The sequence below is a fragment of the Carcharodon carcharias genome, chromosome 14 (genome assembly GCF_017639515.1).
Source record: "Carcharodon carcharias isolate sCarCar2 chromosome 14, sCarCar2.pri, whole genome shotgun sequence".
In the NCBI taxonomy this organism is placed as follows: Eukaryota; Metazoa; Chordata; class Chondrichthyes; order Lamniformes; family Lamnidae; genus Carcharodon; species Carcharodon carcharias.
In genome coordinates, this window is record NC_054480.1 from 70,826,157 (window position 1) to 70,844,783 (window position 18,627).

General features: G+C 41.6%; 1 protein-coding gene across 8 annotated transcripts in view; it reads right to left on the reverse strand.

Annotated features, from left to right (window-relative positions):
* Window positions 1–6,964: 6,964 nt before the first annotated feature.
* Window positions 6,965–18,627, reverse strand: part of LOC121287411 (engulfment and cell motility protein 2) — a 214,453-nt gene continuing 202,790 nt past the window's right edge. For all 8 annotated transcript variants that reach the window (XM_041205261.1, XM_041205267.1, XM_041205265.1 and 5 more), the window contains one exon: window positions 6,965–10,291. In XM_041205261.1, the coding sequence (XP_041061195.1) occupies window positions 10,091–10,291 (201 nt within the window). In that variant the 3' untranslated portion in view covers window positions 6,965–10,090. The remainder of the gene's footprint in view (window positions 10,292–18,627) is intronic.

Sequence of the window (18,627 nt, forward strand, 5' to 3'; positions counted from 1 at the left end):
CACCTATGAACAACTGAATATTCTATTAGATCTGGAGCACAATTTTTATCTCTTCATGGAGGTGGGAATCAGCTCACAAAATGCAGGACACAACTTTTTTTTAAAACTGAAAAAACAATTTTCCTGTGCCTTCCTGATCCCATGCAGGCCTTTTTAAACGGGTCGGGAAGGCCTTAGGTGCAATATACAAGTGCAACTCTTCCGAGGTCAGTGTCCCCATTGTAAGGACGGCAGGAAATTGCATTTCCTCCCTCACGTTTTTTAAAATTTGCTGGCTTCGGTTTTTTAAACTCTAAAAAATATGCACTTCTTTGAAGAGTTTGTAGCCATCGTGGGATGTCAGCTTAGGAGTCGGGAACATTTGGAAAGGTAAATAAAATGTTTTGACACCTTCAAATGTCATTATTAGATGCTGCATTGTAATGTAGATGTATTTTTTTAACACAGTGATTCATCAAAGGGCTTTGTTCTGCAAAGTTAGGTTAACCATTACATTAACCACCAATGTGTATTGCAGTACTTTTATCATTGGAGAAAGTGCCATAATGCATACAGAAATGTGTTGGTAAACCCTCCTTGCCGTGTTTGATATTGGAATTTAAAATGTACAGACAGCTCACTTTGAAAAAAAATAATTCCCCTGCTCTTGAAAGGTAAAATAAATCCCTCCATTGATTGACAGGCAAGCTGCTTTGACATGGAAAAGAAACCTGCTTTCAATTTCAGACTCTTGGAGTTGGAAGGTAATGTTTTGATAATTGTGGCTATTATGAATGCTTGGCTGAGTTTTAAAAGCTTTTAGAGTAGTCAGCCTAGTCTGCAGACACAGCTTCCTAAGGGAATGGCAATGTAATAACATACTTTGCCTTTGATGTGGTTTTTGACTATGTGGTTTCCACATCTTAATGGTCACCTAAGGGAGATTTTGTTTTGGAGAAGTTTTTTTTTGCAGTATCAATGACATATTTTTGAATGGGAATTTTATTAGTTTGTCACAGGTTTAATATTTTTGTTCCTGCATTTAAAATAATTCCATTTGCTTATGCATAGCTCCTGATGACTGTACATAATGGATACTAGGTGAGTGCCTATGAAGGGTAGGTGAAGAATGGGAATCTGAGGGGGCATTGAGGTGGCATGGGCAATCTGACAGACCATGAAGGTGGCATTGGTAGTCTGGGGGGCATGGGGCATCATGGAAGATCTGAGGGGACATGGGGGGTGGGGGTGCTCTCTCAAGAGTTGGTGGAGCTGCAACTAAAAAACACAGCAGAGTGCTTAACTATGTTGTCAGATCAGTAGAGTATACATCAGGTGAAGCTATGCTGAAACTAGACTGTTCTTTGCCCAAACGTTTTATGAGATATAAGGGAAGGGTAAAGAAACCAAAACTTATCATGCTTGAAAAGAAAGAAGCGCATTAATATTAAGCAATATAGATCTGGAACACTACTTTAAGTTAAGCCATGACAACAAGACGAGGGACGCAGGGTCATAATGGTAAAGAACAAATCTGGGACTGACAAAGAGATACTTCCAAGAGTGATGGACACAAATCTATTTCCAGGTTACTGTCACATTTTTGGGTTTTATACTAGATATGTCTATTTTCCTCTTTTAACTTCAGCAACCACATTTGTCAATAGACTTTATACCCCCTTATTATTTGGAGCATGCTTTTTTCTGTGCAATATTCAGGTAATAGGAGAACAAGGGATTGTGAAAGAGAACACTTTATTCTGTAAACTGTGCACTGGAGAATGCCATATTTTACTACAAGTCATCCCGCTTTGAAAAGTGGATTGAGTATCCACTTTTAGCAAAGTGAAACTCTGGGTCTGAACCAAAAAATTGTTTAATTAAAATAGAAGTGATTGAATTATGTAGCTTAAAACTAAATTATGTACTCTACTATAATCTTCAATACATAAAACAAGAAAAACACTTTTTTTGAAAAATTAGAACAGAGCAGGGGTGCCAACAATTTTAACAGTAACCCGGCTGATGGAAATTGAGATGAGTAGTTAAAATGTCCTGGATAATTTATCCACTGGAAAGCTGCTCAGATACCACCAGAGTGGCTCCTTAAACAGGTAGATAAGTGTCCAATGATGTCATCGGGCCCAACTGCCATTTTAACACGGGTTTGAACAAGGAAATTGCTGTAGCTTTTACACCAGACTCGGGAGATTCGAGGGAGATGGAAGCCTCAAACACTGGTAAGATTTTAGTCTCTGTTTCGGGGCCAAGAGGAGAAATGCTGTTCAAGGCCTCACAAGGAAAGTTGTGACCTCCCGTGCCTCAGCCCCTTCCTACCTCCTGCAAGACCACTCCAGAGTTCTGTTCCCCATACCTCCTTTCATATTGACAGCTGGAACATAAGAAATAGGATCCATAGCCCATACGGCCCTTTGAGCTTGGTCCACCATTCAGAACAATAATGCCTGTTCTTCAGCCTCAATTCCACTTTGCCCATATCCATCAAATACCTGAGAAACCAAATATCTGTACACTGCAGTCTTAAATATATTCAAGGATGGAGCATCCACAACCCTCTGTCATAGAGAATTCCAAAAATTCACAACCCTTGGAGTGAAGAAGTTTCTCCTCATTTCAGTCATAAATGATCAGCCCCTTGTCCTAAGACTGTGCCTCCATATTCTAGATTCCCAGCCATGGGAAACAACTTCTCAGAATCTACCCTGTCAAGCTCCTTCAAATGGAATGCACCCAATTTACTCAGCCTCTCATAATAGGGAGACCCCATACATCCTAGGAACTGATCTAGTGAACACCCGGCAGGAAATGGAATGGCGACATGTTAATGAGGGCTTGGGAGTTACAATAACCTGGGTTTCAAATTCTCTTACAAGAAGGCATTTTGCCTTGAAAACCACCCCAGAGTTGAAATTGAACACACAGACATTTTGACCTGAATTTTCGTAACGTCAGAAGCACTCCATACCCTTCACCAAAAATGACGGCGGAGCCCAGAATCCAGAAGTGCCACACCCCCCAAACCCAGCACCCACCATTTTCATCCACAAGGTTGGGGGGGTGGGGGAGCAGAGGTGGTGGGGGGACAAAGAGAGAGTGAGGGTGGGCATTGTCACATATTCACAGTTCACAGAGGCAGCAGTATATTCAGAAGTGCAGCTGCCTTCAAACAGAAGCAAATTTTCATAACCAGGATTTCTGAAACACAGCTTGTGGGCTTTAGGCATTTGAGAAAAAGGCCTAAATCTACAGGCGTTCTTTGGAGAGGTCCAGGTATGCCTTTAGATTTGCATAAAAAGTGGATATGATGTGTGGAGCTGTCAAGCTATCAAGTCATTTAAATCTCTGGCTCTTTAAATTTTGAGAATAAAAATTGGAAAAAAAAGTACTTGCAATTTAAGTAGATGGTTGTTGACATAAGCCTGAAGGTTGGAAATCATGCTGCTTCACTACTTCCACAACTTATCATTATCACAGTCGGGGGGCCTGCTAGTTCACTGTTTGATTGACAGTGCTAAGTGGTCATAAAAAGATTAGCTTTCTTTGATGTGGAGCTACAAATACAAATGTTTATCTTTATAAGGGATTAAGTTCCACCAGAGCTAGTCAGCCCCTGACCTAGTAACAGACTTAGTCCAAACATGGACAAAAGAGCTAAACTCCAGAGGCAAAGTGAGAGTGACTGCCCTTGACATCAAGGCAGCATTTGACCGAGTGTGGCATCAAGAAGCCCTAGCAAAAATGGAGTCATTGGGAATCAGGGGGAAAACTCTCCACTGGTTGGAGTCATACCTAGCACAATGCAAGATGGTTGTGGTTGTTGGAGGTGAATCATCTCAGCCCCAGGACATCACTGCAGATGTTCCTAAGGGTTGTGTCCTCATCCCAACCATCTTGAGCTGCTTCATCAATGACCTTCCCTCCATCATAAGGTCAGAAATGGGGATGTTGGCTGATAATTGCACAATACTCAGCACCATTTGTGACTCCTTAGATACTGAAGCAGTCCGAGCCCATATGTGGCAAGACCTGGACAATATCCATGCTTGGGCTGATAAGTAACATTCATACCACAGAAGTGCTGCGCAATGACCATCTCCAACAAGATAGAAACCAACCATCTCTCCTTGACGTTCAATGGCATTACCATCACTGAATCCCCCACTATCAACATCCTGGGGATTATCATTGACAAAAAATTGAACTGGACTAGCTGGTTGGAGGCTGAGAATTCTGCAGAGAATAACTCACCTCCTGACTCTCCAAAGCCTGTCCACCATCTACAAAGAAACAATTCAGAAGTGTGATGGAATACTCTCCACTTGCCTGGATGAGTGCAGCTCCAACAAAATTCAAGAAGCTCAGTGCCATCCAGGACAAGGCAGCCCGCTTGAGTGGCACCCCATCCACCACCTTCAACATTCACTCCCTCCAGCACTGACACACAGTGTGTTACCATCTACAAGATGCACTATAGCAATTAACCAAGGCTCCTTCGACAGCACCTTCCAAACTCGTAGCCTCAACCATCTAGAAGGACAAGAGCAGCAGATACATGGGAACACCGCCACCTGGAAGTTTCCCTCCAAGTCATTCACCATCCTGACTTGGAAATCTATCACCATTCCTTCACTGTGGCTGTGTCAAAATCCTGGAACTCCCTCCCTAACCGCACTGTGGGTGTACCTACACCACATGGACTGCAGCGGTTCAAGAAGGCAACTCATCACCACCTTCTCAAGGACAATTATGGTTGGACAATAAATGCTGGCCTAGCCAGCAAAGCCCACATCCTGTGAAAGAGTAAAAGAAAGTATTTGAAGGGATTTAAATGTATCAAATGGGCTTTTATCAATGGATAGTGAACTGTAATAGATACTTGGAACTTTATTTTATTCCATTTCACCATGGATCCTGACATTTGCCCATGGTGGATGTGTTGGCATGAAGGGTGTAAGGCCAAAGAGTGATGAGTGGTGTGGGGCAGGGTCACGGGTTGGCTTGAGTTGGCACTAATTTGACTATAAAGGGCCATAGTGAATGTGTAGAGGGGCATTGGTTAGCATGGAGGTTATGAGGGGCCATGAGTGTGGGTAGAGTGGCATAGGTTGGCATAGAGGGCATGACAGGCCATGGGGGGTGGGGGGCATGAGATAGCATGGATGGGGCATGGGAGTATGTAGAGGGTGAGGGAGTATGAGGGGTGAGAGCTATTTTTTGTTTTACTGCTTTTTTTTTTCAACCAGGGTGAAGTGGCAGAGCACCGAGGCAGGCCTTTTAAACAGCCCATCTCTGCACACGGTAGCCCTTGTGGCTGCCTCTGACTCTTTCTAGGGGTGGCGGGCACCGCTCCAGTTAGCACCTGTCCTTCCTGCCTTCCCTACTGTGCAGGGCACTTTCTCCCAAGTCGGGCTTGAAGAGTTGGGAATTTTCAGGAGCAAAAGTTCAGCCTCATTTTCTGTAACTTCGATCCGACCTTGCTTGCTTGCTGGAGTTACAGGAAACCTTCAGCTGTTGCTTGCAAAATCCATGCTCGCTGTCAACTGCTTTGCTCAGGCAAGCGTACCCACAGAAATATGATCTAAATCCCTTTGACGTTACACAGAAATAGACAACATTAAATGTCTGCATCTCTCATAATTACATTAGATCCACACATCCATCAATAATAATTGGGTAACCAATCTTTGATGAGGACGAATAAGCTCATGATCAAATGTAATCACTCCAACAATGCAAACTATTAATACCCCTTTGCAGCCAGCCTGTCTGGACCCTGAGCTGATAACAGTTTTTGTTGATAAGCACTCTGTAGCCTTACATGCTGCTTCATAACAAAATAAATCTAACACAGGTAAAAAAAAATCCACCTCCCTCACATTCGGGGCACTGAACCTTTTAAGAGTCATTCAAGAACCAGTTGGACACAATGATTACATTGTAGGCTATGTGGATGGGCTGAGCTGACCTTCTCATGTTATCTTGTTTCACAAACCTACACACAGCAGACTATGAATGCACTGTATAAATTGAAGGGAGGCTTTATCTGTATCTGCACTTACACAAAATATACCCCAAACCAATTTACATAGGACAGCCTTGATCCAAATTTACAGCACAGGATATATAAACATCTCTAAAACAATATTAACCTATATTTAAACAGCAATCCTTGTGTCTTCTGAATGCTTCCAAAGAAATTTGGAGCAGGGGCACAGGGTAGAATAGACCAAATGCACATTGAAGAAATGGGATTTTGGTTGGTAAATTGAAGCGAGGAATGTACTTTTGGGAGGGAATTGCAGAAGGCACCAGTACACCGGCTGAACGAGCTGCCTAGAGTAGCAATGCTGGAAAGGATTAACCCAAAATCAGAATTGGAAGGTGAGGCATAGATGTGGGGGAAAAAAAAATCATTTGACCAAAAGTTGGAGTGAGGCTGCGGAGAGATCCGAAGAGTGAGAATCATGAAGCCAATTTGTTGGGGCATTGGCAGTCAGCGGAGCTAGCTGTGATGGACTTTGTACAGGCGAGGACTTGGGTCATAGGGGTTAAATGGGTTTAAGTTAATGAAGGGTTGAAGGGACGGAAGCCAATAAAGTGTTTAAACTAATGTCCTGGATTAGATTTTGATGGCAATGGGGATGGAAGGGGCCTAGGCAAAAAGGTTAGGGGCCTAAGTGATAAATGATCCCGAGGTGGATTAACATGTTTCTAATGAATGTGGCCAGAGCAGATTGTCTACCATACTAAAGGAATGGCCCACTGTTCACCTTTTTCCAAGGTGACATTGGACATCAGGTCAATCCTTTTCAGCTGTTAAGAATGATCATGCAAAATACTTAGTCAGGACTGATGAAACTTTCACATTTGCTAATAAGCTCTTGCCGTCATATCACAACTTCACTAGTGCAAAGACTGCGGGGTTATTTAATTATCCCAGTTTTTGGAGAAAAATGAAGACTCGTTACAGCAGGATTGTTCTGTTTATTGTGTAAATGTTACCATTTCATTTTTAAAAATCTTATCAGCCATTATAACACTGACCAATTAACAGTACAATAGACAAATATTCTCCCAAATGACATTAAAAATAGCTTCACTCATAAATCACAGTAGGGATCACTCATCTGGAATTGTTATAATGGAAGGATGAAAATAAATTGTTAAATATTTTTGATGCCAATAAATTTAGAGTTTAAAAACTCTGGGAGCCTTTCGACTTCACACTTCTGGGGCAGAGTAAAGTTTAATTTGGAAAATAATGTGCACCGACACCATTTTTGGAGGGATCTTTACAGAGGGTTCTTCAGGCTTCCCACCTGATCAGTAGGGATCTTGGGTGATCTGCGTAAATGTCCCTACTCACTCAAAAGTGATTGCAGCCAACCCACAATGGATTAGCAGTAGTGGTACTACACCTTCCAGACATTAGGGCTTAAGGAAAGTAGCAATATTGGAAGAGTGAACTTATTTTCAAAATGTTGGACTGTCTCTTTAAAAGGCTAGTAGTAGGAACAACTTGTACTTAAGTTCACAATAATGGCCAGACAGTTGGGTAACTGTAATTAATTTTTGTACGTATCCTAAAGCTACGCCAGGGTAAAGCATACATTTCTTGGATGGTTTTGGACGGGTGAGGCATAGAGAGCATCATTTTGACCCATCCAACGCATATTTCATTGAGACACAAACATTTTACTGTTTTCCAAACTGAATAACTCTTGCACTGGATTTCTAGCAATTTTCTTCTTTCCAGAATTGCAGGGTTTCCTTTCATCTCTTTTCCTTTTACAATATTGATATGTTTCTCAGAAGATTACATCTTGCAGATTGTCATTCATCCATAGCAGGTTATTACCCTTATTTACTGTACTGGGATCAATTGTTTTAAAATCTAATGCATAGTTATTTCGGGAGCAAGAATGAACCAATCAGCATGTGTTATGTACATCCAATGATCCTCTGAGGGAACAATGGAACCTAATTAAAATTCAGTCTTTTTTATAGTTCAGTTACTTAAAAGGCACAATTTCCTGTATTTGTTTACATGGAAGCCTCTTCCTAGTGTGTAATTTAAATGTTCTTGGATAGGGTTGCAGGTTCTGATTTAGTTTGACGGCCTACATTGCCTCCTATCCCGCTGACCTATAATCTACTCCTCAACTGGGTAACATTAATTAATACATCAGTGCAGCATCTCTTAAGTGTTAAGTATAAAAGTTGTATTCTGAAGCTTCTGACTCAGTCCCAAACTATCCAAACTTTGTAAATATAAAACATGTTTCTCAATAAAATGCTTCCTATGTCAAGAGTAAACTGCCATAAGAAAGTGCAATCTTAACTTCCATCAGCAAAGACTGTAAACTTGAAGCACCATGTTCTCATAGTGAGAAAGCCATGGATGAGAAGCTATGGTCCTAGGTGAAGTTGTATGCACTGCTGCCGATACTTAATAGTTCATTGCGTTTTCCCTTTGAAGAGTCAATTATCGCCACACCAAGTAAAAAATATAAGAGGCAACAGTACAACGTTTTGACATGGATGCAAGTTGTGCCATTTGTTCCAGACAATTTAACTTCTGCAATGCCATAATTAAACAGCATGAACGTAGTCACTTATGTTAAAACTGTGTGTTAAGTCAGTGCTTCAGCAAAGAGACTATTTTTTGGTCACTCTTTAAAACACGGGTTTGCTATTGAGAGGATGATAACCCCACATGCTGACAATATTACCTTAGATTAATATTTATGGATACAAATGAAGCTCTATAATTTATAACTATGCATTATTAACGGATAGCTTAGATATAGCAATATTGGAGCGTTCTCTTTACACGGCTCAAAAGCAGAGTAGGGTTTCATTGACAAAATGACCCACTGATTTCCATATTTTATAATCTAGTTGATTTAAGTACCTGTATAAATCAGTGTCCTCACCTACGCTATTCAAGTACCCTTTGAATTCAGTGTCTGTAATCTAGTCCATTCATGTACCTGTTCAGTGTCCTTATCAAGACCAATTGAGTACTTTCAATTCAAGGTCTATAATCCAAGTCATCCTGGTACCTATTCAGTTAAATGCCCATGACAAGATCTTAAATAAAGAAGATGCAAAGGTGGAAAACAGTGAGGATACTAAGCACCTTTGCCAGAGCTCCAATGTGCTTAAAGGGGCGTGGATCAATCATAGTCTACCAGCACTATCCCAATATGTACGCCTGCACATCGCTAGTAATCTAGCGATATCATAAATCACAAAAGGACGAAAGCAAAGCTCAAGCAGTTTATGAATGGCACTGGATTGCAGTAGTGGTATTTATAAAACAGGTTAATGACCACCTGTGGCCACCTCCTCCTCATCTGCAGAGCTGCATCTCCAGGTGACTAGGCACCTCACTTCACAACCTGCAAGCTCTGGGATGGTGTTGGAGCAGACATTCAGGAGAGCAGGATAAACTGTGATTAAAGAAGACAATAAGGTTGGTAGGTTGCCCTCAATCGTGTCACTGCTCAAAATTAGAGCTTTCAAAAAAAAGTAGGAATTATTCCTGGGTGACAGCCATGAAGGCACTCCCAAGTATCAGAAACTGAAGGAAAATCTCCTTATATATATTTTCTGTGACATTCACAAATAGTATATACAGATAGGTTATACAAACACAATCCACTGTCCCACATTGGAACAATGGGATTGAATAATATTTGATTGAATATTGTTTGCATACAGTGAAAAAACCTCCATAAGCAGGCTGGCCTACTGGAATACTAATAAATTATTAACCATCATACAAACTTCACTGTACCAAATCACATTATCCACCAAATTCTTAAACCCTGTCTAAAATATTAAATACAGAATTATTTCTAAAGGGCCCAAGGTCTGCCCGAGAACCCCCCCCAGAACAAATCACCTCGGCCCTTTGTGCCTTGCAACTCTGCCTTTCCACTACTTACAGCACTTTACTCAATGGAGGCATGTTTCTTCAACAGCTGGTTGAGCAGTGTGTTATCTTTGCTCACTGGATGTTGCTGTGTTTTTTTTAATCTTTAAATTGTTTTTTGTGCTTGCAAAGTGTTGGTCATCATGCTGCTCAGCCATAATGATACACAAAGTCATAGCTGCTGGGTTCTTTGGGAATGGGAGGAGGTGTCTCAGGGATCTGGATGTTCTCCAGGTCCAACAGGCGCAGTTTCATTTCCATACTCAGCAGAGTATCCAGGTCATTCTTGGTCAGGTCACTGGTCATCTCTTTTCCCAGCAAGGCATTTAGTCCATCAGTCCAGATGCAGTACTGCAGGGAATACAAATGACATGTTAAGGAATTCAGAAAGCTTGAGCCAAGAGGAAAACCGTTTTGAGACAGTGATCCTCTTCCTGCCAATAGATAGCATACAGCTTGTGATATCATGGTCTCTTCCCAAGGATTCATGTGCAGGTAAAGATATTGGGAAAGAAGCTCTGAAAAGTAACCCCACCCCCCCAACCAAATCTCTTTTCATTAGCCCTCCCCCCCACAAAACAGGCAGAACTTTCAGGATAATAACCCAACATTCACAATTGAGGAATGTGGGCAAAAAAAGCCTCGGTTGGCTAGATGGCTCTGATTGATGTCAACAGCATGGGGTTCGATTCCCATTCCAGCTGGGGTGGATTCAGAGACTACCTCCATACCCTAATCATAGTGGAGCTAATGGCACTGTGGGTTAGACCCACCTTCAGGCAGAGAACTCCAGAAGAAGTAGGGGTGTCCTGGCAATTTTTTATCCCTCAACCAACATCACAAACAGATTATCTGTCATTTCCTCAGGGCTGTTCATGGGGTCTTGCTGTAGGCAAAATGGCTACCAAATTTCCTATGTTAAACCAGTGACTTCACTTCAACAGTACATAGAATTAAGTGCTTTGTGGCATACAGAGATCATAAAAGGCAGTATATAAATATAAGACTTTATCTTTCATTATGATATACATTTTTCATCTTGAGAGGTTACACACACAGAAGACATTAAAAATGAAGAGAATCAGGATTCTGACTATTTATTTTTCTAAATGAGTCTGAATTTGCAGTACTGTCTGTTGGTTTATAAGATTTTACTAATGGGAACCTGCAGTGGGAGCCTCATCAATCAGCCATACATATGTGGAAATATGGGTGTCCTGCCTAAGAGTTCAGTCCATTAATTTTTAAGGGAGGGAAGATCATGGACAGCAAGGCCACAGCACCCCAATGTGTGGGGCCATTGAGCAAAGTTCCCCACCTATAGTCTGTTTTCATACAACAAACCTTACAGTCAACAACAGAGGACTTCTCCACACCATCCTGATCTCTTCAAAAACTTGAGTGTTCCTCCCAGGTGGGGAGGAACGTTGGGATGCAACGTCTTACCACATCAGAGAACTTATTTAGCTTCAATAGCCTCTCTGTGGATTCAGTGCCCTTCACGATGCTTCCCTGGGTAGATCCCTTGGGACACCACTAGTCACATCTTGCCAATTAGAGTACATATCCCTTATCTCTATTCTGTCTCTTACCTCCCAACCAATTCACTGCTTATGCCCCCCCCAATTCCATATACTCTTGTTTTTGTAAACAGTCTTACATGGAACATTATTGAATGCCTTCCATAGACATTCTCTTTCCTACCATGTTAGCTCTCTCCTTAAAAATGCAACCATGATGGTTAGACATGACTTTGCTTTTCAAATCTATGCTGGCTTTCTACAATGCATTCATGTTTTACTTGCTCAGTTACTCGGGGCCGATTTGGGAACCTGACACCCAGATGAATTACAGGTTCCAAATGTGCGTCTGAACTGCTTTGCCCTTGCAACGCTATTCTTCAACACAAATGCCCTAACTGGGCAGCAAGAGGTGAGCTTGGTGCCCAATCAGTTGCATCAAGTGCCACCAGTAGATGGGAACTACCTGCCACCAGTGGCAAAGGCAGGCAGCAACCATGTTGGGGGCTGCCTTGCCAATTTTTTAAAATATTCATTCATTGGATGTTGGCTTTGCTCCATGGGTTAGCATTTATTGTCCATCTCTAGTTGTCCTTGAGAAGGTGATGGTGAGCTGCCTTCATGAACCGCTGCAGTCCCTGTGGTGTAGGTACACCTGCAGTGCTGTTAGGGAGGGAGTTCCAGGATTTTGACCCAGCAGCAGTGAAGGAACGGTAATATATTTCCAAGGCAGGTTGGTGAGTGACTTGAAGGGGAACTTCCAGGTGATGGTGTTCCCATCTATCTGCTGCCTTTCTCTTTCTAGATGGTAGTGGTTGTGGGTTTGGAAGGTGCTGTACAAGGAGCCTTGGTGAATTCCTGCAGTGCATCTTGTAGATGGTATACACTACTACTACTGTGCATCGGTGATCGAGAGAGTGAATGTATTTGGCTGTGGTGCCAATCAAGCAGGCTACTTTGTCCTGGACAGTGTCAAGCTTCTTGAGTGTTGTGGGAGCTGTAGGCAAGTGGGGAGTATTCCATCACAATCCTGAATTATGCCTTGGAATCAGGTGGTGAGTTACTCATCACAGGATTCCTAGCCTCTAACCTGTTCTTGTAGCCACAGTATTTATATGACTAGTCCAGTTCAATTTTTGGTCAATAGTAACCCCCAGAATGTTGACACTGGGGGATTCAGTGATGGTAATGCCATTGAACGTCAAGGGGTGATGGTTAGATTCTCTCTTGTTGGAGATGATCATTGCCTGACACTTGTGTGGCGCAAATGTCACTTGCCACTTGTCAGCCCAAGCTTGGATATTGTCCAAGCCTTGCTGCATTTGGACATGGACTGCTTCAGTATCTGAAGAGTTGCGAGTAGTGCTGAACATTGTGCAATCATCAGCGAACATCACCACTTCTGACGTTATGATGGAAGAAAGGTCATTGATGAAGCAGCTGAAGATGATTGGGATCAAGGACACTACACTGAGGAACTCCTGCAGTGATGTCCTGGAGCTGAGATGGCTGGCCTCCACCAAACATAACCATCTTCCTTTGCACTAGGTATGACTCCAACCAGTGGAGAGTTTTCCAATGTGGGTCTGCTGAGTCTGTCCTGTTGGTAGGACAGGGCATACCCAAGGATGGTGATGGTGGTGTGTGGGGACATTATCTGTAAGATATGATTCTGTGAGAATGGCTATGTCAGGCTGTTGCTTGCCTAGTGTGTGAGATAGCTCTCCCAATTTTGGCACTAGCCCCCAGATGTTAGTAAGGAGGACTTTGCAGGGCTGCGTTTGCCGCTGTCGATTCCGGTGCCCAAGTTGATGATGTGTGCTCCGTCCGGTTTCATTCCTTTTTTGAGGCTTTGTAGCGGTTTGAGATAACTGAGTGGCTTGCCAGACCATTTCAGAGGGCATTTAAGTGTCACCCACATTGCTGTGGGTCTAGAGATAAGGACAGCAGATTTCCTTCTCTCAAAAACATCAGTGAACCAGATGGGTTTTTACAACAATCCACAATGGTTTCATGGTCATCATTAGACTTTTAATTACAGATTTTTATTGAATTCAAATTAAGTGGGCAACTCCTCAGGGGTCCAGCAGTGTCGACGGGGATGAAAGTAGTCATTTCGATGAAGTTACAGGGCTCAAACTGGCACTAGTTAGCCCATTAAAATTAAGTTCAAATGAACTTTCCGATGTCTTTGCTAAGTGCTCAACAGAAGGGTACTAATGTGCAGCAGACTGTTGAAGTTTTCCTAAATAAAGATTAAAAACAGCATTCTCCACTAGATAGGCCCCTTAAGGTCCTTAAAGAGCTTAGTAGGCTATTAATAGGTGGCAAGTGAGCTTCTAGTTCCCTCTCTATAGCCCTTTGAAATTTCTAATACGTCCCAGAATTGTCAGGATTCTGGGACTACCGGCAGAACCGCGATTTTGAAAGAGTGTCCGCACTGTCCCCCAACCCCACAGGCATTTGAAAATTCAGCCGTCTGTTCCTAATAATAGATTCTAATAACTTCGCTACAATGGGTGTTAAACTAGTAAACCCATAATTTCCTAGTTTATCCTATTTAAAGGTCTAAGAGGTAATGCTATTGGCCATTTTCCAATCCAAGGGGACAATTCCTGAATTGAAGGTTTTTTCTCCCTCATATTCCCTATTTGTAGCTCTTACAGTTTTCATTGTCTCTGTTTGCTGTTCTTTATGTCTCTTCCTGTCTGCAGAATCTCTACTGCTTTTTGTCTTCACATAAGCCTTTTCGTTTAGTTTTATACTATCCCTTAATTCCATTATTGATCAATTTGTTTAATTATACAAGGAGAACTCTTGCCCTTTATGGGTATTTAGGTCTTGTATTCTACCAACTACTTTGAACACCTCCAATGCACAACTGTATTTGTATCTGTTAATAGCTTCACCAGTTCAACCACTGTCAACTTTTGCTTCATCCCTCCAAAGTCTACACCATTAGATCATTAACTAATTCAGGCTCATTAGTTACCTCCAAAACAGCCTGTTCTCTTGTTGATTCAAGAACATTTTGTTTTGTCTCAAATACGTTCAAAAAGTTCACTACATATGGAACTTGAGCTGTGTGAAAATTGAAGTCTCCTCTTATTAGCTCTCTGGTTTTGCAACAAACTTCTATTAACATTTATGAATTCCATTACTTTATCACTATCAGGTTTGCAGACAACTTCCAAATTCTTGCACACTTTTTCCTTTGTATGCATTGGGCCTATCATGCCTGTGCTAGGTCTCAAAGAGCTAACAATTGGTTGCACCCCTCATCTCTTTCCCCATAGCTCTGAAATCATTTCCTTTTTAAATAGAGATCCATTTTCCTTTCCAAAGTTACTATTGGATTTCCTTCAGGAAATTTCCTTTTCAGGCAGTGCAATTCCAGATCAGAACTTCCTGAATAAAAATTTCTCCTAGTCTTCCCTGGCTTTACTTGACAGTTACCTGTCCTCTGGTCACCAACCCTCCTGCCAGTGGAAACAGTTTCTCCCTACCTATTCTATCAAAACTCAAAATGATTTTGAAATAATTTAAAATTTTTTTTTAACCTTTCTTCACAGCTTCTCTAGTCTCTCCAGGTAACTGAAGTCTCTCATCCTTAGTACGATTCTAATAAATCTGCTCTTCACCTTCTCTTAGGCCTTGATGTCTCTTCTAAAGTGTGATGCCCAGAATTGGACACAATCAGTGATTTATAAAATATATAACTTCCTTGTTTTAATGCTCTATGAGTACATGGTCAGTGAGATTTGTTATATGTTTAGTGGCGTTGTTAACTGCAAAGTGGTTTGGCAATACAATGAAGGATGCCACTCAATGCTTCTATTTACAAAGCCAATGATCTGGTATGTTTTTGTGAAAGAACAGCTTTATTAACCTTTTCTGCCAGCTTCAAAAATTGTATATGTGAACCCCAAGCCCCTCTGTTCCTGTCTCCTCTCTCTTCAGGTGTCATGCCCGAAGACCATGGGCTTCCATGTTAATCTTGTTCTGGAGGCATGGATCATCTTCATTGGTGGTACATTCATCCAGTTTGCGAGGCTCTTTAGAAAGGTCATCCTTTTTCTACCTCAATCTCTTTTACCATCAATCTTTCCCATCAGCATCAAACTTTCTAAGTCATGATTTCTTATCATGTGCCCAAGAAATTCCAACAGTATCTTTCTGATCTTGGTCAGCAGAGATCTATTAGTCTCTGAATTTACTAGCACTTCTCCACTGGTAGTGTGACTTGTCCAAGATATCTTCATTATTCACCTTAAAACTCCGAGACCTTCTGCAATATTGAGCATTCTGCATTGACATAAGCTCTCCTTTTTTTGCCTTATTCTACTCTGTATGGTCTTTGGGAGTTCCGGCCTTTTTCTTTCAACCGATGTTGCTATAGCCTCTTTAAAATTATACCATTTAATTTATATTGCCTTGAATTTTTTCTACCAAATTATGCTTCTTTGCATTAAATTACATCTGCCATGTGTCTAACCACTTCACCGGTTGTTCAATGTCCTCCTGAAGTCTGATGCTAATCCCCCTCACTATTTACTACATTTTCAAGCTTTGTGATAGCTACAAACCTTGAAAATATGCCCCCTATGTTAATGCAAGTTTTTCTTTTCTCTCTCAAAGTTTTGCCTTCCCAACACAACTTTTTCATGTACAAATCTAGCTCACTATAAACTGCAGGGGTTTGATTTAAACAGATGGTGGGATGAAAATTAACAGTAATTGTTGACAATTATCATACTTAGCATTTAACTGTCCCATAGTCACCTTGGCAGTCATCCAACTTTCACAATTTTTGTCATTCTGTCTTCCAAACTCCTAATCACATCCTTATCATTCTTCACATTTCACTGTTTCTTACACACAGTCACTGCTTTCTGTCTCTTCATCCCATCAAGGTGGGAAGGATAAAGCAGAATAGGCATATCTCAAATGCTAATGCCTACTTGTACAAAGCAGCAGTTAATGGGTTTAATAGCTCATGAAAAGGAGTGTTGAAAAGCATTAATTTTTTATGGAAAAGGTGGGTGAGTGTGAGGTGAGCCACTTTGTACTGATAAAAGATGAATCAGAGTATGTTTTAAATAGTAAGAAACTAGTAACTGTAGAAGAGCAGTGAGATTTTGGGTTCATGTACAAAGATCAGTAAAAACTAACAGCTTTTCATAAGGAACACTTAAAAAGACTAATAAATGTCGCTCCAAATCTTGTGATCACACTCAGAACCCCTGTTTCCAATGTTTCTGGCCAATCTTCTGGTGGAGGATCTGGCAAAATTCACTCAGCTCAGGAAACCTCAAAGGGAGCAGTGGAGAGAATCTGCGCAGAAACCAAGCCCCTTTTCATGGCACCAGCTATTGTAATCTGGTAAGAGTTTAAATATTCCAAAGCTTCTCAGTGTGTTAGTGAATGAGTGATTGGATGAATGTTTAGGTGTTTTAGTGGGCAGTGTGGGTAAGGGGGTAGGATGGCAGGTGGGTATGGTGCTGAGGTCAGGTCAGAGGGTGTCGGGGCAGCAGGGGGTTAGGAGGGAGATTAGTCAGGTCGGGTTGGGGGGTGTCAGGAGGTCAGGGAGAGTCAGGTAGTGGGGGGTAGTCAGATCAGGATGGGGGAGTTGATAGTTGGGGTTGTTGAGGGGAATCAATTCTAAAGTTATCCAGGAGTTAGGATAGGACTTTTCTGTCTAACATTCACTGGGTAAGCGTTGGAACTGTCTGAAGTCTCTGACTTTAACTCAGAGTTGGAGACTTTATTGGAGGATGCCGGGGAGCAAGGGAATTGCCCATCGGAAGTTCGAACTTTCCATGCAATTCCCATGGAGTCAGTGTGTCAGGACTTTCCAAGGGGTCCTGAAGCACATCTTGGGGGGCATATCCAGTCTCCAATGATCCAGAGACTTGAAGAGCTGGGCCAATGTTGACTTTTTTCTCAAGGGGACTGTAATAATTAAAGGTGGAAACTCTGGTTAGACCACAATTTGAGTACTACGCTCAGTTCCAGGCACTGCTTCTCAAGAGGAATTCACTAGAATTATACCAGGGCTAAGAAGATTAAATTGTGAGTGTAGGTCGCAGAGACTAACTTGTATTCCCTTGAGTCTAGAAGATAAAACATAAAAAATCTATAATACAGAAGGGGGTCATTTGGCTCATTCTGTCTGCCAGCCAACAAAGAACCATCCTGCCTAATGCCATTGTCCAGTTCTCGTCCTTAGTCCTATAGGTTACAGCACTTCAACTGCATATCAAAATATTTTTAAAACAATTTTCTACCGCCATTTAGGGCAACAAATTCCAGGCCCCCCATCACCCTGTAAGTGGTAAAAATACCTCCTCAACATCTCTCTAATATGTCTGCCAGTTACTTTACAAGTATCCCATATGGTTATTGACTTCTCTGCTTTGGGGATAGGTCCTTCCTATCCACTCTATTCTAGGCCTTTCATAATTTTATACAGTTAAATTGAATCTCCCTTGGACTCCTCTTTTCCAAAGGAAACAACCACAGTCTATCCAATCTTTCCTCGTCTAAAATTCTCAGTTCCTGAAAATGTCCTTGTTAAATCTCCTCTGTACTCACTCTCTAGAGCAATCACATCCTTCCTGTAATGTGGTGACCAGAACTGTACACAGTACTTCAGTGGTTCAACTAGTATGAATACGGTTCTAGCATAACCCCCTTACTTTTATATTTTTAGTTAATCAAGGAAAGTATCTTGTCTGCCTTCTTAACACCTTATCTACCTGTCCTGATGCCTTCAGGGAACAGTGGACATGTTCCTCTACACTTCTCAGAATCCTATCGTTTATTGTGCATTCTCTCACCTTGTTTGCCTTACCCACATGGATTATCTTACACATCACTGGATTGAATTCCATTTGCCATTGTTCCGCACACCTGACCAGTCCATTAATATCTTCCTGTAGTCTACAGCTTTCTTCCCCACTATTAAACACACGACCAATTTTTGTATTACCCCCAATTTCTTAATCAAGTCCCTACATTTAAGTCTAATTCATTGATATATACCACAAAAAGCAAGGGATCTGTTACTGAAATCTATGGAACCCTACTGGAAGCAGCCTTCCATTCACAGAAACACCTGTTGACTGTTATCCTTTGCTTTCTGCCACTGAGCAAAATTTTGGATCC